This window comes from Leptonotus elevatus, chromosome 15 (genome assembly GCF_054856555.1).
Source record: "Leptonotus elevatus isolate MCC_2025b chromosome 15, RoL_Lele_1.0, whole genome shotgun sequence".
NCBI lineage: Eukaryota > Metazoa > Chordata > Actinopteri > Syngnathiformes > Syngnathidae > Leptonotus > Leptonotus elevatus.
The window spans coordinates 6,708,930-6,734,621 of NC_141253.1; the positions used below are offsets into that span (position 1 = coordinate 6,708,930).

At 36.8% G+C, this 25,692-nt stretch overlaps 1 protein-coding gene across 3 annotated transcripts; it reads left to right on the forward strand.

The window, feature by feature from the left end:
• Nucleotides 1–55: 55 nt before the first annotated feature.
• Nucleotides 56–24,208, forward strand: hook3 (hook microtubule-tethering protein 3). 3 transcript variants are annotated; one of them, XM_086096715.1, is made up of 24 exons: nt 56–221; nt 6,462–6,547; nt 6,722–6,794; nt 7,086–7,136; nt 8,051–8,183; nt 8,278–8,345; nt 8,519–8,581; nt 9,937–10,020; nt 12,245–12,408; nt 12,494–12,634; nt 13,379–13,466; nt 13,935–14,048; nt 14,155–14,265; nt 15,166–15,250; nt 15,361–15,430; nt 17,656–17,796; nt 18,014–18,101; nt 18,401–18,435; nt 19,450–19,532; nt 19,635–19,735; nt 19,819–19,923; nt 20,074–20,145; nt 20,436–20,572; nt 20,688–24,208. In XM_086096715.1, exons 1-24 carry the CDS (start codon nt 165–167, stop codon nt 20,698–20,700), a joined length of 2,163 nt encoding a protein of 720 aa, XP_085952841.1. In that variant the 5' UTR covers nt 56–164; the 3' UTR covers nt 20,701–24,208. The 3 variants fall into 3 exon arrangements, with proteins under 3 accessions (XP_085952841.1, XP_085952840.1, XP_085952843.1); XM_086096714.1 differs by having other exon boundaries at nt 22,359–24,208; XM_086096717.1 differs by having other exon boundaries at nt 20,436–24,208.
• The last annotated feature ends 1,484 nt before the right edge of the window (nt 24,209–25,692 follow it).

Sequence of the window (25,692 nt, forward strand, 5' to 3'; positions counted from 1 at the left end):
AATCATTATTCAAATTGAAATAGACCCCGCCCACCCAGCCAGCCTGAGGCAGACGCCGGTGTCGGATTGTGAGACACCCAGAGAGCGAGAGACCTCGGCAGCGTCTGAGGTTGCTAGTAACTTTAGGCTATTCATCATCTAGATTCCGTCTGCTTTTATTTACGATGTCTACATCGGGGCCCTTGGATCGAATGGAACTCTGTGAAAGCCTTCTGACATGGGTAGGTCATCGACCACAACGTCCGGTATTGTTTTTTTCCCACCCTCTCCGGTGCTAGCTAGCTAGCATGCGATGCTAACGTTAGCTGGCGAGCTAACAGTGGGTGTCAAGGAAAAATGACACGAGCTCACACCGCTTACGTATGCAGGCCAGCTGTTGGCTGCCTGAGCTGCTGATGTGTTGTGTGCTAGCCGCTTGCAAACCGTCTAATCTAGCGAGATTTATCGTTTCGGTCAGGCGGATTTTTGGCCAGGTGTCATTTCCGAACAGATGTCATCCAGTTTTGTGACAGCCGAGTCAAGAGATTCAGAAAATAAACACGAAGAGTCTTGCGCTCTTCGGGATCGATCGTAGGACGTTTCACCAATCCACCCTGTTTTTTGTCTTTTGCTTTTTCCTCCCTTTAAGGCTCCAGTCATGCAATTGCTGTCTTTTGTTTAAGAATAAGAACCAAGTGGCAAAATTAATCTTTAAAGCAGCATGTGAACCGCTTATGCTCATGTTTATATGACTTAACTTTAGTTCCGAAATAGTAGCACTGACAATAATAATACTTCCCACTTACTTCGCAGTAATGGTAAAAAAAAAACTATTACTAATAGCATAATAACACTACATTTATTATGTGTTTTACTCAAGTGTACCCATATTTTATAATGATAAATAAAAGTAAAAAAAAAAAGTAGTAGTCCAAATAATTACTCGAGTAAGTAGTACTCATGCACTGAGTAATTGGTGAGTAACTTCTGAGGTGTTATTTATTTTTAATTGGAACAAAAATGTAAATGGACACAAATAGAAACGAATATGCAACAGATATTTTGCACTCCATTATCACTTTAAATGCGCATACAGTAATCACACAAAAAATGGCTTTAAATCAACCTTTGTTTACACTCATTAATCATCATAATAATAAACTCCCCAGGCAGGGATTCCATAGAACACTGCAACATCTTTTGTCAAGTTTGTGTTTAGCCGAGTTCTTGTGGGCTGGAATGTGGACATTTTATACAGACACAGATATCAGTGCATGGCAATGGCATTGCTGTTTGTTTTAATGGTGTGTAAACGGGAGGTCAGGGGTGTTTTGACTTTTCTGACCTTGATTCACACGTTCGTTTTCTTTGTTCTTTCTTCCATGCTTCACTTAATAGTCATTTTGAAATGTTTCTTCTGTCCTCTATCCATTTAATTGGTGAAATTAAGTCAATCATTTCAATCAGTTTGATAAGTGGAACAGAGTGACTGCATCCAAGTCTCTCTGACAAACCAAAACAAATAGATCACACAAACAATTGATACAGATGAAAGTAGCAAGCGGAATGTAACTGTGACAGAGTAAAAAGTAGTGGGTTTTTTTTAAACAAAAATACTTACGTAAAAGTAAAAACCTATAACAAAATCTCCCAAACACGTTGGAAAATATATGTATATATTTTTCCCAATAAAACAAATGCTGAACATTTTGGCCTTGATTTGAAAAGGTTTGTCAGGTGCAAAGACAACACTAATCATCACCAAAAGAACACCATACCTACAGTGAAGCAGTATCAGATCTATATCAGATCTATAAGTTTGGCAGTATCATGATTCAAGGCTGTATTTCTTCAGTAAGGTGGTGGGAATTATGAACAGTTTGAAATAGCAGTCAGTGTTAGCACAGAACCTTTGTCTTTTGCTCAGGAGAATAAACACAAGTCAGGAAAAGCCTACTAGAACAATCTCAAGGTTATTTGGGATTAATCAGGGGTGCTTTTAATTGTGGCTAGATGCCCATTTAATGCCCACGAGTTAAAATTAGAGTTTGGTTAATTTTTAACACAATCACATTGAAGTTTGTATAATTTTTAAATACCACAAAAACCTGCATTGAGCATGGGTGTGTAGACTTTTTATATCCGCTGCATGTGCAATGCAACAATAACACCATAAACAACTCCCATATGTACATCGGGGATTACAACAAGAATATATTGCCACTACCAACAGATAACTCTTGCCTTGTCAACAGAGAAGTGAAATGGCATGTTTTCAATAATACACTGCCTGCATTGTCTGCAGTTTACAGTGCAAATATGCACTTTGTTAAAACGGAGCTTTGTCCGGCACAGTGTGCTGCTTCTGGACCAAGACGCCATGTTACCATGCATCCTTCAATATTACCAATTGTACATTTTTGATAAATTCATTTTTCATCACCTGATTTTTGTCCCATCACAACAAAAACGAACAAAAAAAGGAATTTGCCTACCCATTAATACACTTAAAAGCAGTGGTAAGATTACTAAATTGTACGTAAAACAGCGATAAATATCATTGAATTGCACTTCAAGTTTGAGTTATGAGTTCGATAACCGCGTTCCACCTCCTCAAACAAACCACAAAATGGGCAAAAACAAACTATTGGTGCAGTTTGCTGCGAGTCCTGACTTACGCGCATCTACTGTACTTCACCCTGGTTGTTAGTAATCCACTTGAGTCCGTTCATGAATTTAAGACTGATTTAATTACTAACAAGACAATAAACACACAGTGCGACACGGCAAGCAAACCGTGTGTCTCCGCAGCTCAACACTGCCTGACTGAGCTTCTTACTGGACACAACATACCGCACATCAGCATAAAGAATAACTAGATCATCATAAAGGAAGAATAGCATCATAACTAGCATTGTGTATGACTTGAATGACATATCCTTTGGCCTATAATCCATACACAAACTAACAAAGGGTGCTAGTGTGATAGCAACCTAAACTAAAAGGTAGGGCCCGACCGACCAATATGCCTTTTTTGAGGACAAATGGCGATAACGATTTGTGGCAGAAAAAAGATTACTGATTAAACTGCTGTTTATTTAAAAATATATATATAATACATACAACTAACCAATTCCTTTTCAATGAGTATCACTTGCGCACAAACTTTCGCTATTAAGATTCTCTGCTTTGAATGACAAGTCTTTAGTATGACCTTATCAAAAAAATTCATGAAGTACAGTATACAAGGTTATTGTATAGCTTTATGTGTTAATAATAAAAACATTCTTGCTTGTTTACAACTGCTGTAAAGCATTAACCTTTTTTTTTTTAAATATATTTTTATCTTGTATTATTTTCACGAGTCTTGGGACTTACTGGGCTAACTTGGGATCTCGGGGATTGTATTTTGTGCCATGTCAAGAGGAAATTTATGTTAAGACAAAAAGAAATGCTTGGATGTTTACGTCCTTGAATTTTGAGAAAAGGTCTTTGAATCCTTGAAATATCAACAAATATAACTTGAAAGGACAATGACAAAATAAAACAATAAAAAAGTGAAATGCGAATAAAATATACTCAAATAATAGCAACTGAAAAAACAGTAAGAACAAATGCTGTTCCTGTGCATTTTGGCCTTTTGGAGGCAGTGTGGTGCCATGCATCCATGGCGTACACACTTAATGTGAGTACAGAAGAAAGTTGTGATTGAATTCTATTAAAATAACTCCTTTTTCATACATTGGGAAGAATTTGTGCCTTTGCGTAGTGTTAGCTCACCTGTGAGTATGTGTTTCCACAGCATTTGTGTGTGGATATTCGTTATTTGAAGGAAAAACACCCCCGAAGTTGATCACCAGCCGCGTGGTGGGGTTAAACACTGGGAACGGAAGAGATGGGCGGGAGAAGGGAGCTCCGGGAGACGGGTGGCACCCCGGAACCCCAGGCCCAGCGGGGAAAAGTCCCGGGTCGCCACGCCAGCGTGCCTAGTGAAAACTAACCCTGTTACTGAGTTTGCCAGCTCGCCGAGTGGCGAACTCTCCCCCTACACCGTGGATGTGACCCTCCCAGTGTATGTGTGTGTGTGTGTGTGTGTGTGTGTGTGTGTGTGTTGCATTAAAATTGGGAGCAGGTGAGATGGAGAAGAGGCAAATTATATGCTCTGACTTACATTTGAACTTAATAGACGCAGCAAGCATTGCAAATAAACACGAGCCATCGTTGTACTACAAAAGTTATTGGTTTTTCACACCTAATGCAATTACAATGTACATATTTGTCGTGTATGTGTGTCGTAAATGGGGGTGGCCAAGTTATGTCATTGGCATGTAATCTGTGGAAGTCTTGTTACCACAGTAATAACAGTGACTCACCTCGCACATCGACTGTATCGCATCAAAACGAAACAGATCAGCCTTTCTCAGGCAAACATTCCTCACATACCTCTGAACTACATTGCCCAACCACAACTTGCGGAATATAAAGGTGTCCCATACAAGAGTTGTAAAACAGTTCCTCACGTTGTTAATAATTTCGGTTGCAGTCTGTTGTGGTAAAATCGTAGATCTGTTGTGTGTTTTGCTTAGTTACAATTTAAATATTAAAATCACCTCATGATGCAGCCCAGTTCAACATTCTCAAACAAACCGTAGTTTGTATTTGAAGTTGCAAGAGAAGTGAGCCCAACATTGGTGTCAATGTCAGGGACCTCTGCTTTTGAAATGACTTTGCTGCTATCAGAACAACTGCCCTTCCTGTTGGATAAAGCAATATCGGAAGTCAAGGGCAGTTGAGGGGTTTCTGGGTGTCATGTAGCAAAATTATTATCACATGTGATAAACCAGCAACAAAGTTTTGTGAATAGAAAGAACACCCTGTCTTGTGAATAATATTTCTTGTTGGGGGATGGGTGTTGGGAAAAAAAATAAGTTTTCTGGAAGTTTTAATTGTTTAGCACTTTGGGTTGCATTTTAATGTATGAGAGGTGAGCTGCTATATAAATAAAATTTGATTGATATATTTCAAATCAGCCCTAACGTTTATTAAGTGGCTTTAACCCCAACTTTTGTTCCATGACCCAATTTTCAGAGCCCCTGGTGATAACCCCCAACTCTGACCTCTTTTTAAGCAAGCGAGCCAGTTGTTAGTAAATGCATCCAGCATGGCCTTGTGTATCTGTTTCTGCGTGAGATTTAGAAGGTTAAAAAAATAGGGTGATCTATTACATCAACACCGCTCCAAAATAAGTGTTGCCATCATGCACCCGGTATATTACATGGTGACGGTCATCAATCGTAAAGAATGCTTAACAGTCTGACGGCAGCTGGGAAGTCTTTAGTTTTAAATATCATTATTGTCTCTTAGGGTTGTCCTGTGTGTGTTGGGTTGTATTGTATGTTTTCTTTCTTGTTTCCTGAGAAGGGAAGTGAGCAAAGTGACAGCAAAACTGCTCAGACAACCATTTTGACAAATCAAGCCACGCAAGTTATGCTGTTTGTAATATAGAAAAAACGGGGACGACACCAAGAAAAGTGACAAATCTAGCATCTTTATGTCGAAGGAACACTGCTGTACATGCAGTAATGGATAGTTTTGTGGGCTCAACGGTGGAATCAACCCAAACTTCTTGCTACACAGCCAGTGTTATGTAATAAAGGAGTGTTGTTTGGGTTCTGTGTGCTGGCAGTCTTCAGATATTTATCTGCCAGACAGAGATCCTCTCAGACAAGCTCTTGCAATCCTTTTTTAGATTAGTTGAACCCTTTTCAGTTCAGTTAATTACGTCAGTGCAGCACAGTCATACAATACTATGTTCTAAATAGTACCTATTCGTTGGTAGCAATTTTATTGAGATTTTTCTGGGTTGTCACTGTTAACCATATGCAACATCCTTTAACGTTTTTAACAATTCCTTAGAAATTAATGACTATATTCATTTTAACTACAGTCTGCTTTTTTTCCCCATGATACTTCATAGTGTTTTTTAATCTTGTTGTTAAAAAATTGTGAAAGTGATACATACAGGCGTTCCATCTTGTCATTTCCTTCTTGTTAAATTTCCAACATTCCTCCTCTCAACTCTACCGCCTGTCTCACATAGACTGTTGGCATGTGGACTTCCCATTCTGGGCAACAGATTTTTTTCAGCTGTAACTAAGTATAAGTAGAGAAGACAACTTGGTGAATGAATGAATGAATGGCCTTGCACCATTTTGCGTTAGAACTTAAATTTAAATCACGTAATCCTCTGTATTATTAGTTTGGCATGCACCCCTTAGCCGTGTTCATGGGCGTAAACTAAAGTTTTATAGCTATACTATATATATATATATATATATATATATATATATATATATATATATATATATACATACACCATGAAACACTTATTGCTTATCTCATGGGATTGTTTTTACATACGCTCTATCTACAGTGTTATTATGCACAGTAAAGGCAAAATAATAATTTGTTTGTTTGTTTAGGTTCAAACATTTGGGGTGGAGGCTCAATGCAAGACTGTAGAGGACATGACGAGTGGCATCGTTATGGCTCAGGTCCTACAAAAAATGTAAGTTGAGAATTTCAAGTGTTGCATTGGATGGATTTTCTTATGACTTTCCCTTATTTGGTCGTATCATTGGCTGCTATTTTACATTTGCAATGGGAACTGAGCTAAATATGAATGAATCCTACTGGAATGCACATTTGTTATTCACGTCAATTCTTTTTGTTCATTTTGTAGAGACGAAGTGTATTTTAATGATGCATGGATTAGTCGAATCAAGCCTGATGTGGGGGACAACTGGAGGTTAAAGGTAAGGATGCATTTCTTTGCCTAGCTTTTGTTTCGAATGATGCACATGTTAAGTGTTGTGTTTTTGTCTGGTGCCCATTTCTTTGTTTTCTATCCACTCAATGTCCTAATTAACTTGTCTCATAGTATTATAGTAGTTTATATTAGAATCATGACCTCAAACAGTGACTGTTATATTATAACCAAATGCACACAGTGGCGGTGTTCTAAATATTACTATTAAGAGAAAAAAGTGTACTCAGACTGAACCTGAAGATGTGACGATGTTTGCATAAATTGTTATTTGTTTCAGGTCAGCAATCTCAAGAAAATTCTCAAAGGCATCCTAGATTATAACCAGGAGGTAAGAAGACAGATCTATTTGACATTTTTTTATCCTCCTATTCAGTTTCCAGCCTTGTTAGAAGAATCATTTTACTTTAACAGATATATTAGTATAATTAAATCAATGGGATTATTGTGTTACGATCTTAACTCATTCACTCCCAGCCATTTTCACTGAAGCAACCCCCTTCGCTCCCGGATGTTTTACTGGATTTTTACTGATTTTGCAAGACCCGCAGAATATTCTGTTCTATTGCTATAAAAACGTGGAACCTACCAAAAGAAAGATTAGAGTCTCTTCTTTCATCAGGAAAAAAAAAGTATATTTCTATCTGTTTTCGTTTTTGCTGCAATTAGCATTAGAATGTAGCTAATGTTTCATCATTATTCACAAATCTGTTTAAAACAGTGAGGAAAAAGCTCGTTTGCAACATGGCCCTGGTTGATCTCGTATACTCTGCTGCCACCTGCTGGCTTTTCTTTTGTAATTACTACCATTGCTTCATGCATTATCTTCAGTTCAGAGGCTGCATCAAAGCTTTCTGTATGTTCTAGCATTGAGCTAAGTACGTCTTTGGGACACTTAAAACATTTAAAATAGAACATATTTATAAGTTTTTGTGCGCAAATGAGTTAAAGGGGCGGCATGGCTCAGTGGTAGAGTGGTCGTCTCCCATCCGTGAGGTTGTGGGTTCGATACTCATACCTGGTGTCCACGTCGAAGTGACCTTGAGCAAGACACTGAACCCTGATTTGCTCCCAGATATAGCAGTACCCTGCATGGCAGCAGTCGACCACTGGTGTGTGAATGGGTAAATGTGAGGCGTTGTAAAGCGCTTTGGACACCACACGGTGTAGGTCAAGCACGATATAAAAAGCAGTGCAGTCCTTATAAGGAAACATGGCAATGACTAGTCTGCTCTCCGTTTCAAGATTCTCGGCCAACACATAAACGACTTCACGCTACCTGACGTCACGCTCATCGGAGAACACTCTGACCCGGCAGAACTTGGGAGGATGCTTCAACTCATTCTCGGCTGTGCTGTCAACTGTGAACAGAAGCAAGGTGCACACCTGATCGGAATGACAGTCCTACAAAATATAGTTATGCTTTCAAGCTGATAGTGTTCAAATGTAGCTCATTATTTTCTTTCCTCTAGAATATATCCAAACCATCATGATGATGGAGGAATCAGTCCAGCATGTCGTCATGACAGCCATCCAAGAGGTACAGTCGATTATCATGCCTTTATGAAATCGTGTTTGTCCATGAGTGTTGCAGATTTAGTGGAAATCAAATGCATGCACTGTACGTGTTAAATATGTGGCTGCATCTCAATTGTCAACATTCCTAAATCATTTTATCATACCTTCAATCGTGTGTTTTTGTGTTTTTGTCAGCTGATGAGTAAAGAGACGCCAGTGACAGGAGGGAATGACTCCTACGTGGATCTAGACAGACGGGTATGCACACCTGTGTTGACTTTGTGTCTTCTCATGACCTGCTGGCAGAACTATTTGTTGAATAATAGCCTTCATGCTGCTGAGCCTGCATATTAATGAGATGTAAATGTATTATGTTCTTGAATATGTCTGAACAACAGGATTTTGACGAATTACATAGTGCTTGACTTTTGGATAAATTGATTTAGAGTGTTGATTGAGGATTGTTGTTGTCCAGTGGGAACCTTGTCTTTCCAAATATGGTTGAATTTCAAAAATGTTTCCCCATCGTCACGCCCACTTGGTCTGTTATTTTTACAAATTATTAAACCAATCTTAAATGTTGAAAATAACTTGAGAGCAAATCTCTTGGACACTTCAACTGTCTGAGGAGTGTCTTATAACTAACTATACGTCTTCTTGATTCAGTCGGAGCCTCATGGCATTATATCGCCTCAAGATTGAAAGTCTGTATGTCTCTTAAGGAAGAAAAAAAAGAGTGAATATAGTTAAGAAGACATTTGAGGTCTGTTTATTTAGAAAATAATATTTGTAATGCTTCTTTGAAGAAGGAAGCTCATCAGCAGTGGGGTTTCCATCCAATTGTTTCAAAAATTTTAAGCTAATTTACTGAAAATGTGCAAAATGGACATGCGTCTTATGCCGGTTTCCATCTGTTCTTCTTTTGCGAATATTGAGTTTTCTTTTGTAATGATTGATAAACCGTTGCGTTTCTTTGCTGTTTTCCATCTAAAATTGCAATAATATTCGCTACTTTAATTAATTCCAAAAAGATTTCTGTTTCATCGTCCCCCCAAACATACCTTACTTTATTGTCCGCCATTGCTTTGTGACTACAACCGTACGTGTGATGTAATATCCGGTCAAAACGTGCGACGTGTATCCGGTCTTGTCAGCGTTTTTTTGCAAAACCTGTTTCCATAGCCAAAATTATCATTTTCCTTTTTCCGATGCGCTTCAAAAGCCACCCGCTACAAGCGCAAAAACTTTTTTTTGCCAATTTTGGGCCCTTCTTTGAATTTCCATTCAGTTTTATTTTCGCATTTCTTGAAAATTGTAATAAAATTGGGTGGATGAACACCCCACTAGTCACAAAGGTCATCATCGTTTTTTTAAATTAAATGTATTGCTTAATGCATTGCTTAGCATTTTCTCTTTTTGACAGTTTGGCTGTACTGAGTAAACCCTCTACCTACATCTTGAATTTTGACACACACAAAAAAATATATTTTATTTTGCAATTAAGAAGAATTTGGTGAATATGCATCACAAACTGGTGGGGTTCAATGGCTTCAACAAGGTTAAGAACTGCTGGCCTAGAATGAATGAAATGAACCATTTCTTTGCATTTTTAGTTGAAGAAGTCTGTTGAGGAGCTGAATGAAGCTTTGGCCACGAAGGAGGAGATTTCCCAGAGGTGTCGTGAGCTTGATATGCAGGTTGGTTTCGTGTAACTCTAATTTTGTATTATTTTTTTTTAAAGACATTTTGTGTTTGTAAATCACATTGAGGGGGGGAGCAGTTAGCTTTTTCAGTCTTACCATTAAATTATGTATCCTTGAACCCAAACCCCCCCCCCCCCCATTGCTCCCCCACCGCTATTACAATTACATGGTATCTTAACTTTCTTTCTTCATGCTGGTTCTTATCACTTCCCTTTAAAAATGCTAATATGCATTCAGTATGTATCATCTTGACAGATGATCCAAATAAACTTTTTTTGCATGCATGGATATCCCGCCAGCTCCAGAAATGAGCTGTGGTTTAAAGGATTTTCTAATCTCCTGTTGTGTTTCCTCTCATTTCCTGACTATTTCAATATACTTTGTGCCTTGCTTTAAAGGCCCTCCATGTCCAAGAGGAGCGCGATAGACTGAGGTTAGAGTTTAATGAGCTAGAAGAGAGGGTAAATCCAACTTTATTTCTGCCTCTTTCTTCCATTCATTCTGTGTGGCGTGTCTAATAAGAGTCCTGGAGGTTTTTTTTCTTCTTCTTCAGTTTGCTTGCATCAGATTTCCCCTTCCGTGTTATCTATGTGTGTGTACACGTTTGTGTACAGTTATGCACACGCCTGCACACCACTTGAGGTACACTGAGCAAAACAGCAGATTTGTGTCATGTTTCAGCCCTTCACTACTAATCTCCTGTCTTTTCCCCTGTATCACACACAAAAATATATATATATATGTATATATAATATTGCATACATACACCTCTGCATGAATACAGGTATTTATCATTTATATATACTGTACAGTATGGTTTTAAAATATTTTTGTAATTTAATAAATATAGTTTTTTTGTATCTGTTCATCCATTTTCTGAGCAATATTTTGGTTGAGTAAAATTGTACAACTATTTATATTTTATGTGTTGCGATAATAATAAGGTATGACATCAGGAGTAACTCCATTGTCATTTTTTGGGGGGGAGGTCTCTTCTCTCATTACCAAATTTCTTTCTTTTTCTAAAAATACTTCTGTTTGTGTGGACATAGCTGTAAATTCCAAGATAAATCTATATTTAGAGATGTGCAGCATAGTAGTCATGGACTAAAATTAGGATGCAGCTTGTGCTTTGCTTGGTGTGGAGTTTGATACCCTGTCTATCACACAACAGAGAAGACAACATCAAACCACATGTAACCCTCTTTGTTCATTTGCCCTGTTGAGGATTTGCCGTGTGTTTGCCGTGTTACCAGACTTGATATTGCTAACTTATATTGCAGTGTAGACACTCTTTTTGGGTGTCATCTAGGGCTGGGTGATGTGGCCGTTTGTTTTCACAAAAATCGGATTTAGATTTTACTTTTCTCCCCATTCACCTTACAGAAAAAAGCACATGATAGTTCTTCCAAATAAGTTTTACATTTTTTCCTCCGCTTTTTGAATATGTTTACTTCTTGTACCAAAGAGACTTTGACGACATTTCCCCAAAACATCATTTGCATCAAGTTCCACAAAAGTAATACAAATAAATAATATTTTCACAGACGAGGTGAAAATAAGTGCTTCCTCTCAGGACAAAATGTTCCTCTACAAAAAATAAATAAATATGGAAACACATTTTTTGATAAAACAACATTTTATAATGTTAATAATTAAACATCATTAAATGATTAGGCTTGTCCATATGTCTGTTGTCGCAAAGCCGCGGTGAACTCCTTAACTACTCTCTCATGCTCTTCTCATCTAGATTAGGGTCCGACCGTTATGCATTTTTTCAGGCCGATGCCCATACCAATTTTTGGCAGAAAAAAAAATACAGACTAATCTGCCGATTATTATAATTTTTTTTAATCTTGTGTTATTTTCACAAGCCTTGGGACTTTCTGGGCTAACTTGGCGATTGTATTTTGTGCCATGTCATGTGGAAATGTGTGTTAAAACAAAAACAAAAAATCCTTGGATGTTTTCATCCTTGAATTTTGAGAAAAGAAAGTCTTTGAATCCTTGAAATAGCAACTTTAAATATAACTCGTAAGGATAATGAAAAAAATAAAACAATAAGAATAGAATAAACTGAAATAATAGCAACTGAAAAAACAGTAAGAAAAAATTCTGACTGTTCCTGTACCTAAAACTGATTAATCGCCCAGCCCTAGGGTCATCTGTCTTGCATTTATTGAAATTGAATGACATTAATTTCACCTTTGAACTTCAGGTTGCAGCCCTGCAGGAGGAAAAGAGTAGTTTGCTAGCGGAAAACCAGGTTTTAATGGAGAGACTCAACCAGTCAGACTCTATTGAGGATATAAACAGCCCGGCTGGCCGCAGACACCTCCAGCTACAGACACAACTGGAACAGCTCCAGGAAGAAACATTCAGGTGCGGATTTACCACAAAAGGTTACTGGTCTGTCTTAGGAAATAATTAGAAGTTATATATTGTTGCTGCGGTCATTGTTTTCCAGGTTGGAAGCGGCAAAAGACGACTACCGGATTCGGTGTGAGGAGCTTCAAAAAGAGCTCTTGGATGTGAGGTCACAGAATGAAGAGCTCACATCTCTGGCTGACGAAGCCCAGTCACTGAAAGATGAGATGGATGTGCTCAGGTAAGCAACCTATTTGTATGCCTACCATTTTTATCTGTCAAGATTAGAGGTGTCCAAATTAATCAATTAATCGATGATAATCGATGATCAAATTAACAACAGTAATCGTTTGGAGCCATTTACAAACATTTTAAATAGTCAAAATCCTCAGATTTCAGCACATCAACTGTAATTGTTCGTGGGTTTCTGTAGTCCTTGATGAAAGAAGACTGATTATCTTCTGTGTTAAATCAAAATAAGACGTTTTTACTTTGGAAAACAATGACAGAACCGGTAACATAGTACAACATCAATCCCCCCCCCCCCCTTTTTTTATTATTAAATCACTATATGAATACGAAGTACGAAATAAACACCGATCACAGAATGAATTTGATAACTTCATTATTTTTCATGTACAATGAATACCTTTAAAAATAAACATTTCCACTTTTTGTCGACTTAAGATGACATCACATGTGCTGAGGAAGTAGGTAACGACCAATCATGGTTCAGTTTGCTGACCAAACCCAGAAAACAGGTGAACCATGATTGGTCGTCAAGTTGATTCAATAATTGATAGATTAATCGATTCTAAAAATATTCCATCGTGACAGCACAAGTCGAGATAAACACATTAACGGTGGAAAAAAGTTTGGAAATGACTTATCTTGGTCTCATTTTGTTACCACACCCCCCACCAGCGTGTTTTTATTTTATTTGAGTATCTGATGGAGACTAAATCACATATCGTTTTCCAACCAGGCATTCATCAGACAAGGTGTCAAAGCTTGAGGGCACAGTAGAACACTACAAGAAGAAACTTGAGGACATGGGACTTCTCAGGAGACAGGTACGTGTTTGCTGTTTTAGTCCTATAAATCCAATTAATTGTGTTTCCATTTCCAAATGGTTGCGTGAAACATGTTTGTATACATAACTTGTCTTTTTGTATTAAACCGCCACGTACCAAAAAGAAACGACACAATGGATGTCCCCCATTGTTGGTCTTTGTCTACCTTGTCTCATTACACTTGTATATTATTATGGGTTCTGCTGTGTTGCACTCATATAATAACAATAATAATGATTTATTTAGCTGAGGCATCTTTCACCATCCTGCTACAAAACCACTTGTATAAATGCAATGCAAATGAGGTTCTGAACTGCTTGGTGGAAACTTGAATCGCAATTACACTATTAAGATTTTGTGTTGTGGAACAGTTTTCATCAACCTACGAGTTGTTTTATTTGCATAATGTTCTACACATTTACAAAAAAAAACAGACAATATTTCTCATTTCTGTTTCCGTTTTTTCAGAGTAAGCTTTTGGAGGAAAAGAACACTGTGTTAATGCAGACCAACATCAGTTTAGAAGAAGAGCTTCGAAAGGCGAATGCTACCAAAGGCCAGTTGGAGACATACAAGAGACAGGTAACTCAAAACGCCATACCCGTATTACCTATCACATGTGCAATTATACACGTAACATACACGGGCATTGTTGTGACAGTGATAATCTCTCTTCCGCTTTGTGCAGGTGGTCGAACTTCAGAACAGACTGTCAGAAGAATCGAAAAAGGCTGACAAGATGGAGTTTGAGTACAAACGTGTCAAAGAGAAAGTCGACTCTCTACAGAAAGAAAAAGATGTATGTACAGTATTAAATACTTGTATTCTATGTGTAAAATCCAAAATGGGATATTCTGTCATTACATTAGAATTAAAGTGAATACAAAAAAAAAAAAGTAAAGTTTGTCTTATCTTAAAGTGTTAGTCAACCTGAAACATTTCTTGACAATAATGTTATATGTGACCTCACTAGTCTAAACATGACATTCTGATTAATATGATGTCAGGTTCAGGCAACCTAGAACATTTAATTTAATTTAAAGACAAGAGGATTCAATTATTTTTGCTCGCGAGGAGAACGGAAAGAGATGTGCCCAGTTAGTCTCTTATTGCGCTCTGGATACACTTTGCCGTTCTCTCTCTCTTTATTGGATATTCACTAGTTACATAGAGATTGCTGTTCTAAAGGGGAGGGGGATACACAACAGCTACCTCAAAGCAGTCACGGATACAAATCATTGTGCAGATAATAATGTAGACATGTTTTTCTTCAGCACTGAAAGTTTCAAAGTCAAAGCTTTAAAAGTTCAATCGCAAAATATTCCAGTCGTCATCTTGTGATAAGGCCACTGTTCTTGTTTTTAAAGATGAAAGAAGCATGAGTCATACTCCCTTTTGCTTTTTTTCACAGAATACATGCTTCACAATACTTACATGAGAAAATGTGGGATAAATGTATTGTACATTTATCCTAACATATTACATTTGTGGAATAATAGTAATGAATCAAAATCCAGGGGGCGGCCATTTTGCCTGTTGCTATCGATTGAAGATGACATCAATGTTGCTCAGGCAACAACCAATCACAGCTCACATATTTAGGCCAATGGAACTGCTTAGACCATATAGTCACATATTTTGTGGGGGTTGACTTTATCTGGAAAAACAAACAATTCACTGACCTAATTTTTTCATGTAGCGTATGCGAACGGAAAGAGACTCTTTGAAGGAGACCATTGAAGAGCTGCATTGTGTCCAAGCTCAAGAGGGACAGCTTACATCAGGTAAAGTGCTAACAATGTGCTAACATTTGACTAGTCTATTTAAAACGTAAGCATGATTTTAGCCAAAATAGACAATAATTACCTTTTTTTTCTTTCTTTTTTTTACCCAGGTCTTCTCCCACTAACCAGCGCTGATGGCTCTGATTCATTAGCAGCTGAGATTACAACGCCAGAGATTCGGTATGTTCTCTGCTATGGAGGACCAAAACTGGCAAAATTCAAGATAAATAAATGACTAAATGTATGACTAAAAGTGAATATAAAAATGGATTAAAAAAATATATAATTTGAAAATTAAATCCCAAAAAATAAATATAAATGGAAATTTAAAAAATATGTATAAATGCATTTGTATTTAATTTTTGAATTATATTTTTTGTATTCGTTTTAGACATTTATTTATGTATTTATTCAGTCATTTATTTATTTTTAATTTTGGCAGTTTTGGTCCATACTGCCAGGTTGAAATGTTATTCAAATGAGGGTGCTGTCCTCAGCTTGCCTTGGGTTGGACTCCGCCGTTGCAAACTACCTTTCATTGGTCGAGTGAGCGGCTCGGCAAACAAGAAAATCTCGCCAGCTTGCATTGTAGAGCTCCAGCAATGGACGACTATCTTGTCCACTGTCACCTCAACTCAAGTCACAAGTTGACAAAAAGTGACAAAAAAAATAAATAAATGATTAAATAAATGACTAAATAAATAAATGGCTAAAAGTGAAAATAAAAACTGATATAAAAAAATATAGTTCAAAAATTAATTTTATTTATGTATGTATATATAATTTGTTTTGTTATTTTTTTCCATTTATATATATTTTTTTTATTTAATTTTCTAATTATATTTTGTGTATATCTGTTTTTATTTTCACTTTTAGTCATTTATTTATTTAGTCATTTATTTATTTTGAATTTTGGCAGTTCTGGTCCTCCATACTCTCCACCTCATCACTTGTGACGATGAAAGATACTGCTCATATGATCTTTTAGAGAGACATATGTTCTGAGCTGCTGTTCCCTTTGCAGCCACATGCTTTTTTTGGTCATTCTGCTTTTCAGCCCTGCTGGTGTACGTTTTACGAGTTTGGCCTAAAAAGCGCTCCTTAACTGAGTTATGTAACAGCAACATACGAGTTACATCAGCCTGACTGCTGCTTTCCAAGAGGGCTTGATTTTGTGCTGGTTGGCTGCAGTTTTTTTATTATTACATTTTTTAATACACTCCCTACACATGTGAACCCTAGAAAATGTTGCTGTTCCCTCCTTCAACTAGTGTTTATTTTATCAGCCATTTTAAAATTTAGTCTCAGTTTTAGTCCAGTTTCAATCACACTTGTTAGCTTTTAACAGAGGTGGCAAATCCAGGTCTAGAAAGTAAAAACCCTGCCACATTTGGGCTTTAGCCCCTTGTGCTAGCTAGCTAGCTCCAAGGGTGCTTATTTCCTAGCTAGAGAACTAGCTAGCTAGCACTTGGGGCTAAAGCCAAACTGTGGTAAGGTTTTTACTTTCTGGACCTGGATTTGCCACCTTTGGTTTTTAACCTCATCCCGTTTTTATTTAGTCAACTTTTAGTCTACTATAATTCGAGCATTTTAGTCTTTATTTCAGTCCAAGAAAACATAATTGTATTCGTCTAGTTTTAGTCAACAAAAACTGTCGACGTTTTAGTCAGGACAATCATTTACCCCTGTGTATTTTTTGTCAGCGGGTAATGTTGACCATTTCGGATCGAAAACTATTTCACATGAAATTTTCTCTCACTTTTTGATGAAAAACGACACACAATTACAGTATATCAACAAGTGGCTACCATGGCTCCTTGCTACAAGCTAGTAAGTTAGCCAGCATTAGTTAGCGGTTGGATTAATATTATTGTTGGAATGATATACCCGTTGGATTAATGTTACGTTATAACTATAATGTACTTCTTTTTTTTTTCCTTTCACCGTTTTCCGCCTCCTGTCTGTCCCATGTGTTTGTGCATGTTGCAGATTTGAAGGGAGGGGGGGGGGGGATGTCACTGTGTGTCATGACATGACATTTGACAAAATCGTATCATTTTTGTCTCATTTTTGTTCATGAACTAAATTGTTCATATATTTTAATCCAGTTTTTATTAAGTGAAGTACATTTTCGTCTCGTCTTCATTAGTCGACGAAAATGCATACTGATTTAGTCCCAGTTATTATTTATTAGTGAGGTTTTTAGTCTATAAATTATTTTTGTTTAGTTTTGTTGACGAAATTAACACTACCTTCAACACAGCCTAATACCGATTGTTGCTTTCAGTTTTAATCCTATCAAACGGGTACCAGAGAATGAAGTGGTTATAGACGGGATTACCACTACTCACTGAAAAGAACAGAGTTCTCCACTTCATTACCTTTCTTGATGCATTTTCACACAGGGAGCATTTAATTCGCCTACAGCATGAGAACAAAATGCTGAAGCTGGCTCAAGAGGGCTCGGATAACGAGAAGATTGCACTTCTGCAGAGTCTGCTGGAAGACTCGAATAGAAGGAAAAATGAACTGGAGACTGAAAACAGGTCAGCACGGGACACAAACACATGAACGCTGACGGTTTATTACAGCTTTCTCACAAAGTGATTTCTGTCAAATGCAAAAATTCTTTCAGAGAAAAGTTGACCTTTTCGCCTCAAACTCATCTCTGTGATATTTAATCTAATACTGTCAGACTGTCAGCTCCGTGCTGTGTTCAAAACGATGTTGTCCAACTGGTCTCTGTGCTTTGCATGTTTGCAGGTTAACCAATCAGCGCTTGATGGAGGAACAGAGTCAGATAGAAGAGCTACAGAAGAATCTTCAGGAACAAGGCTCCAAAGCAGATGATGTACGTCATGAAATGTTCTGTTTAATACCCAGATGTGTGTCACTGGATTTGAGAGACTCAAATTAAGTTCCACAATAATACTTATTTAAACTAAAACTTTTTTTAGTCGTTTTTTTTCTATAAATTATTAAATGCTGTTTGTCCTATGCCCAGTTGGATGCTATGAAGAAAGTACAATAGGACCTTTTTTACACAGATGCTAGTTTTTAAAGAAACTCAATAATTAATTGAGTCCATTTGAAGATGTTGTACATACAACCCGATGTTAAGTTAAACCCGATTTCTCTTTCACGTTTCAGTCGTCCATTATGAAGAAGAAATACGCGCAGCACATGTAAGTAATCGTTTTACAGAATCAGAACTCTGCACTGTTCATAATTCAGTATTCAGATCTCTGGTCTATTAGGATTTTTTTTTCCACAGTGAGTTTAAACTGAGCTATCAGTACAGTATAGACTAGGGCTGGGTTTAAAAAAACGAATAATCAATAACGAAAGATTTTCCTTTTCGAGCCTGATATAGATTATTTTAATATTTATTTTTCCCATGAATTCATAAGAATATAGCATTTTAAAGGCCATTTTTACCGTTTTCTTGAAATTTACTGTTGACGTGAATTCAAAAATATTTTCTTACATTTATGAATTGACATTTATGACCTGTTCACATGACATTATTGCTTTTTTAGACAATTCAGAATCTTTTTAATTTATATTTTCAATTGTTGAATTTGACTTGTGAAAATATTTTCATCTCATCCTTGCTGATGTCAATGTTTGTGTAACACTTAAGGGATTATAACAAGTTACTTTCATTGTAGGAATGCTTTTAGGCATTCCCACATATGCTATTGTGATTTTTATTCTCCACACTTTTTTGCCATGCAATAACTCTCACATAATTCTTCAGTTGGTAAAGCTTGAAGCTCCTTAGCATTAATGCAGTTTTCTTTTTCTTTTTTCAAAATCCAACAACAATTAATAAGTAGTAATTTTCACAGAATTTATCTTTCAATTTAATTTATTAACATTCCACGTGCATTCAGCTTTTATTAGCATTCAGCTTTCAGCATTCCCACGCAATTTGTGCAGAAATTGCACTTTTTCTAGTTAATAAATTAAATCATTGTGATTTAACCAGTTACTGCCTCCGCTGAATTTAATTTGGAATTTAATGTTTGTGGGAGTTTTTTCATATCTTTGATATTTAGAACATTTGATTTTCCATAATCGAATCGAAAAAAATAATGTTTTAATCAAATTCTTGTGAATCTAAATCAAATCGATTAAGGAAATTTGAATCGACACCCAGCCCTAGGCTATATTCAATTCTTTGTTCTGCTCACCAGGGAGAAGCTACAAGACGTGAACAATGAGTTACTCAAGAAGAATACCATCATTGATGAGATGGAGCCCAAATACGCGGCCAGCTGTGAGTTTGCAGCTTAGTGCACCTGAACTTGTGGCTGCTGTCGTCTTTGAATGTTGTTTAAGGACCCGTGGCTGCATCCCGTTTAATGTGTTGTCCTCTTAGCTCAACGAGTGGATGAACTGGAGGAAGCTTTGAAAAAGAAAGATGACGAGATGAAACAAATGGAGGAGCGATATAAGAAATACTTGGAGAAAGCCAAGAGCGTGAGGATTTAAAAAAAAAATGTTTTACCTTTGGAACTATTAACAGATGCATGTGTGTGTGACTGATTACATTGGGTTCTCAGGTGATTCGTACCCTGGATCCTAAGCAGAACCAGGGCTCGGGTCCAGAAGTCCAGGCCTTGAAAAACCAGCTCCAGGAGAAAGAGCGGATGTTGCACTCGTTGGAGGTAAGCAAGTAGGATTTGTTAGAAATGGGGTAGCCATTTTGTAGACCAAAGAGTTCTGTGTGACTCTTTTCTGCAGTTACGTTTCATTCAGAATGTTTTTTTAATGTGTCAGACTGTCAGTGTTTTTTTTTTTTTTTTTGTGTGCAACAGAAAGAGATGGATAAGACGAAGAGCCAGAGGGATTACGAAGAGAAACTGATTGTGTCGGCCTGGTACAATATGGTAAGACTGGATGATTTATTTCAGGGGTTTTGGGAGCAAACCTTCCATAGTCAGTGCTTTCAATGTTAACATAATATATGGGTTCATCACTAGATGGCAGTATAAGGCTAAACATAACAGATGTTTGCTAACTGATGATGTTTCTTAAATCAACACTCATGTATTTTTCCCTCCCAATTCATCAACATCGGCGGGCTGCTGATAATAGATTCCCTGCTGTGGCGTCTGTTTTAAAAAGGATCAATTACAAGTTGATTGTGCTGATTCTGTTTCACGCTCATCTTTCCCAGGGAATGACTTTCCAGAAGAAGGCGGCTGAAGACAGATTGGCCAACACCGGCTCGAGTCAGTCTTTCCTGGCCCGCCAGCGGCAAGCCACCAGTTCCCGCCGCGCCTACCCGGGCCACGTCCAGCCAGCTACCGCAAGGTAGAAAGGCAGGAAAATGCAACAGCAAAACTACCTTACAAAAGCCCTTGAACTGTTCATTTCAACTTCTGCCTATTGATTTTCTTTTTGTTTTTCCACCCTTCTTCCTGATTAGATCCGTGAGGTAGAGATGCCAGGCAAGACTGCCAAAAACTTCCACCACTTTTATTCCCGTCTAAACGTTTTGTTTTTTTTCCCTGACTCAAGTGATGGCAGACCACACGCAGCCCAGCATTATTCTATCATCAGGCGTTATTAATCACCTCGGATGCATTTCTCACCACTTAACCTCAACCTTTACATGCAGTAACTCATGAACAATTCTGCCTATATCAGTCCCTCAAAGTTTCCATAGTTTTCTGCTACCACCGACTAACAGTGTGTTAGCTTCTTTGTTTACTTATATTCATTTATTATGGTGAATTAATTTTTACACCATCCTCAGAAAGGAACCAGTCAGAGACATCTTTTAATTCAGAAACGTCAAAGACTTCACCAGCGTACAGTTTAGTCGGTTCTCTAAAAAAAAAAAACATTTAGTGCCAAAATGAAAAATATGCATACAAAAGTGTTGGGACAAATGCATCCCCTCGAAGTGGAACTTAAAGAAAGGATAGAGCGACTTTTATTCAGAACAACATTCACCCACGATCTTCATTTCGAACATATTTTTATGCTCAGATTTCCGAAAAATTACCAATTAATTAGTCATCTTTGGAGACCCAGACGTGACATGGGGAGATTTTTTTAATTTTAATTTTATTTATTTTTGTAGCTGTGGTTAGGAAGTACTTATTTGTGCCATGAATGAGTCATAATGTACGCACAAAGTAACTTTAATCACTCCACAAAATACTAATTAATATATTTTCCTGAGCAGACAGGCGTATCTTAAGGTGTGCTCCATTTTCTTACCCTGATGTCAAAGTTAATCTTGGGATTGACGCTAAACAAACAAACTCATTGCTATTTTTTCATGCACCCGTTTCATGGCCATAAATGATCATTTTAGGTCAGTGGTTCTTAACCTGGTTTCAATCGAACCCATGGGTACGGCGGAGCTCAAGACACACACCCGACCAACTCATATGATGCATGATTGCCTACCTGTGCTGAATTCGACTTGTGGCTGTTGTGATGTGATTTCTTTATTATTGTAATCCCGACGTACTATGTTGAGCAAAAAAAAGAAAGAAGAAAAAGTGGTCGAGAAAATATGAGCAATATGAATTTACATATAACGGAACATATGGTTGTTCCACAGGGTTCAATTCTAGGACCTCTACTGTTTTCAGGTTAAGAATCACTGCTTTAGGTGCATGTTATATCTAAACTGTGGCCACAATGAAAAATGTTTTTCCCCACATCATGTCTGGGAGACAGTTATGGAGGACCAAAACTGCCAGAATAAAGAATAAATGAATGAATGAATAAATAAAGTGAAAATAAAACCATAAATAAGAATATAATTTAAAAATTTAATACAAAAAGTAAATATAAATGGAAATAAAAGCAAAAATATATACAAAAATAAAAATGTTTGAATCAAATTTTTAATTTGAGTATTTATTTATTTATATATATATATATATATATATATATATATATGTATATGTTTTTATTTTCACTTTATTTATTTGTTCATTCACGTATTTTTTATTTTTATTTTGGCAGTTTTGGTCTTCCATACACGGTTGTCATCTGCTTAAATCAGAGCCAAAATCTGCTGCTAACATTCCCTGCTATCTGACTGTTATCTCCTGTTCTCCTCCCTCCCCCTTAACAGCAATATCCCAGCATGATCGGCACACCAGTGACCTGATACGGCCTGGCCCGTCTGTGGTCTGTGCTGGCGAAACCCGAGGCGCACGATGCATGAAATACCTGCCTGCTGACTCTTTGCATGACTCTGCATTGACTGTGAGTTAACCCGGCATAGAGCGACAGACAGCAGCATGAGCACTAACAGCCCTGTGCAGCATTGCAACCCTCGCGCGCGCCAGCAGGGGGAGCCGTGGGAAAAGAAAACACTTCACTCCTCTCCTCCATGTTACTTCATTCATTCATCTCTTTGTTTTTCCTCTCCCATCACTGCTACTTTCTTGCTCCTCATGGACGTGCCTGCTCGTGTTTCTAAACGGCATCAGGTCTGTTCCAACTCCGCCTGTTACGAAGGCCTCAGATAGGGCCAGAACAGCACAGTGACTTTTGTCCTGAATACCTCAACAGCATTTTTCCACATGTTCAGTCGTGAATTGATGTCAGTATTTGAGAGGAAAACAATCTGAAGAAAAATCTCCCTTTATATCGATAGCGCCCCTCTCCAATTTTGGGCACTTTGTCATTGTATTTAAAAAACAAAACAACCTATAAAATACATAACCTCTCCTTAACATGTGAACCGAGGGCATGCTAGCCGGGCTTTTACCTCAAATTTTAGCAGATAGGCATAGGATGGGAAAAACGTTTGTATACAGCATAAAAATCACAAGTCCACTTTGAAATATTTTTCTAAGCTAGAACATGTCTGATTAGTATTTTGTGATGTAATGTTTATTTGATACACATGTATATATTGTACTTGAACATAAAGCAGGCATCCTTTTGCGTCTTACAGTATATGTCCAAGGAAGTAAAACAAGTATTGAGCCAAAAGTATTCACACATGTCAAGCATCTGTGAAAAATGGAGAAAAATACATTAGCTTATGTAGGCTAATGTTTAGTATTTTTTTTTAATTTTTTTTTGTAATTAAGAAAAACTAAGCAAATGAAAATCCCTCCTCAATAACTTTTTTTTTTTCTATCAAAATCATAAGAAAATGATCATAGGTCAACTTTATCATGCAGCATCATATTGTACATTTTGTGTCGCTTTTTAACGCGTGTTTATATTTTATTTGCAGGGCTTAATATGTCAACATATTTAAAGTGGTGGTGACGTTATGCATGTTACAGGCATAAATGCATACTTTTGATTGACGCACGAGATGGTTGGATCCTCCAGTTTAGTGCCTTTGTTACTGGTGCGATAATTTTTAAGGCAGTGTTGCAAGCTGACCTTAAACTTCAGTTTTGTGTCATTTCGAAAAGAGAAATGGGAAATGACCATCAACCGCCTCCATAGTCATAGTTGATTATAAACTAGAGTTGATGAGGGCTTGTTTTTTTTTTCTTATTTTACTCAATCATGTGTAACGGTTTATCTTATGCAGTGCGTTTTTTTTTTTTTTAATCTTACAAAGTTATTTATTATTTTGTGTCTTGTGTGCAAGTGTTAGTAATATGTTACAACATTAACAATTCATATGACATTAAATTACTGTTAAATAATTGTCTTATTCAATAAGGAGATGGTGTCCTGCAATGTTTGTCTTCGTTTAACGGAATGACACAAAGTTAACTGAACATTGTATTATTTTTTTTACAGGGATGACACAGTTTCAGGTCTTAAAAGGATTGTTGAAATTTGTAACAAGTAAAGCACATTTTAAACCTCTAATTACCTTGCTTTGAATTTACTCTGATCCTCCAAATGAAAATATTTCATACTGTGTGGCTGTTTCCTCACTTAGGAATTTAATTTGTAAAAATTCTCTTTGGTAAACAGTCATTTGCAGTCAATAGAAAGTATATATATATTTTTTTTTAAATGCAGTGGAACCTCTAAAGTTGAAACACAGTCCTCAACCTTGACAAGGGTTGACTTCCAAGTTATATATATCATACATATTATATCCTAGAACATGATTTTACAATAATATTTTAATAAAAAGAAGAAAAATTGCATTCTAAAAACCGATGGGTCAATTTGGCCCGACTTTCTCGGTCGTTATGCACAAAATTTGGTATACAAAATGACCCAATTTTGGGGGCTGAATTTGTACAAAATGACCAATTTTTGGAGGGTTGTTTAGTACAAAATGACAACATTCTGTGCAAAAAAAACCAACAGAAACTTGACAACAACAGAAAATTGTGTCAAATTGATCCAAGTAGTGGATCGGTCCTTTTTTAAAAAAAATTATTACTCAAATTGGTTTATTTTTGACTGTTTTTAGAGTGTATTATTTGACAGCCAAACTGCTTTTAAGTCACTAAAGTCCGTGGTTATCACCCCCTGTTTCCCATCTACCTATCTAGTACATTTTTGTGGTGGCATATTTTTCTATTGTAGTTTGGTGGAACCCCACATTTGTGCCATTTTTGGTGTGCTTGACTTTGCAGGTTCCACTATATTTAAATGTCGGCAATTACTTGGGAGTCAGGACAATTTGGAGTTAGGCACATCCTCAGAGAGTGTTAATTTAGCTAAGCTAAACAAAAAAAAAAAAAGTGATGCAGATTGTTTTTAACTCGTTCACTGCCATTGACGTCAAAAATTCAATATTAATACTATTTCTATCAGTTTCAATTTTTTTTCTACTTTTGTTAACGAGTATGAAAACCTAGAATTTTTTTATTGTACATTTAGAACAGATATAAAATCTGCGATTAATCGTGAGTTAACTATTGAAGTCATGCGATTAATTACAATAAAAAAATAATAATCGTCTGACGCCCCTAATTTTTAATAATCTTTTCTTTTTTTTTTATTAGGGGCATCAGGCGATTAAAATGTTTAATTGTAATTAATCACATGACTTCACTAGTTAACTCACGATTAATCACAAATTTTATATCTGTTTTAAACGTACAATTTATTTTTTTCTAGGTTTTCATACTCTTGTTAACAAAAGTGGAAAAAAATGTGAAACTAAGAAATAGTTCAAATAAATTTTTGACGTCTATAGCCGTTTTAATGATCTATATAGTCTTGTTTATAAGCACCTTTTATTATTTAGAATTATTCTGACGGAGGAAGTTACATGACACTTGATCTGATCAATTTATTTGCAGATCAAACTCTAATTGAGGCAATTTTGGTGCTCGATAATCCAATATTTGTCTCAATTTAGGAGTTGATCTTATTTATCAGCGGACAAAATAATTAAGCATTTGGTGCAGTACTTACATGTCAAGCTAAATAAGCACCCAGTGTCCATTTTCGTGTTACTGTACAGAGAAGAAATGTACTCTTACACTGTCAGACTGTATGACGTTATGCAGTGTTTTTATTAC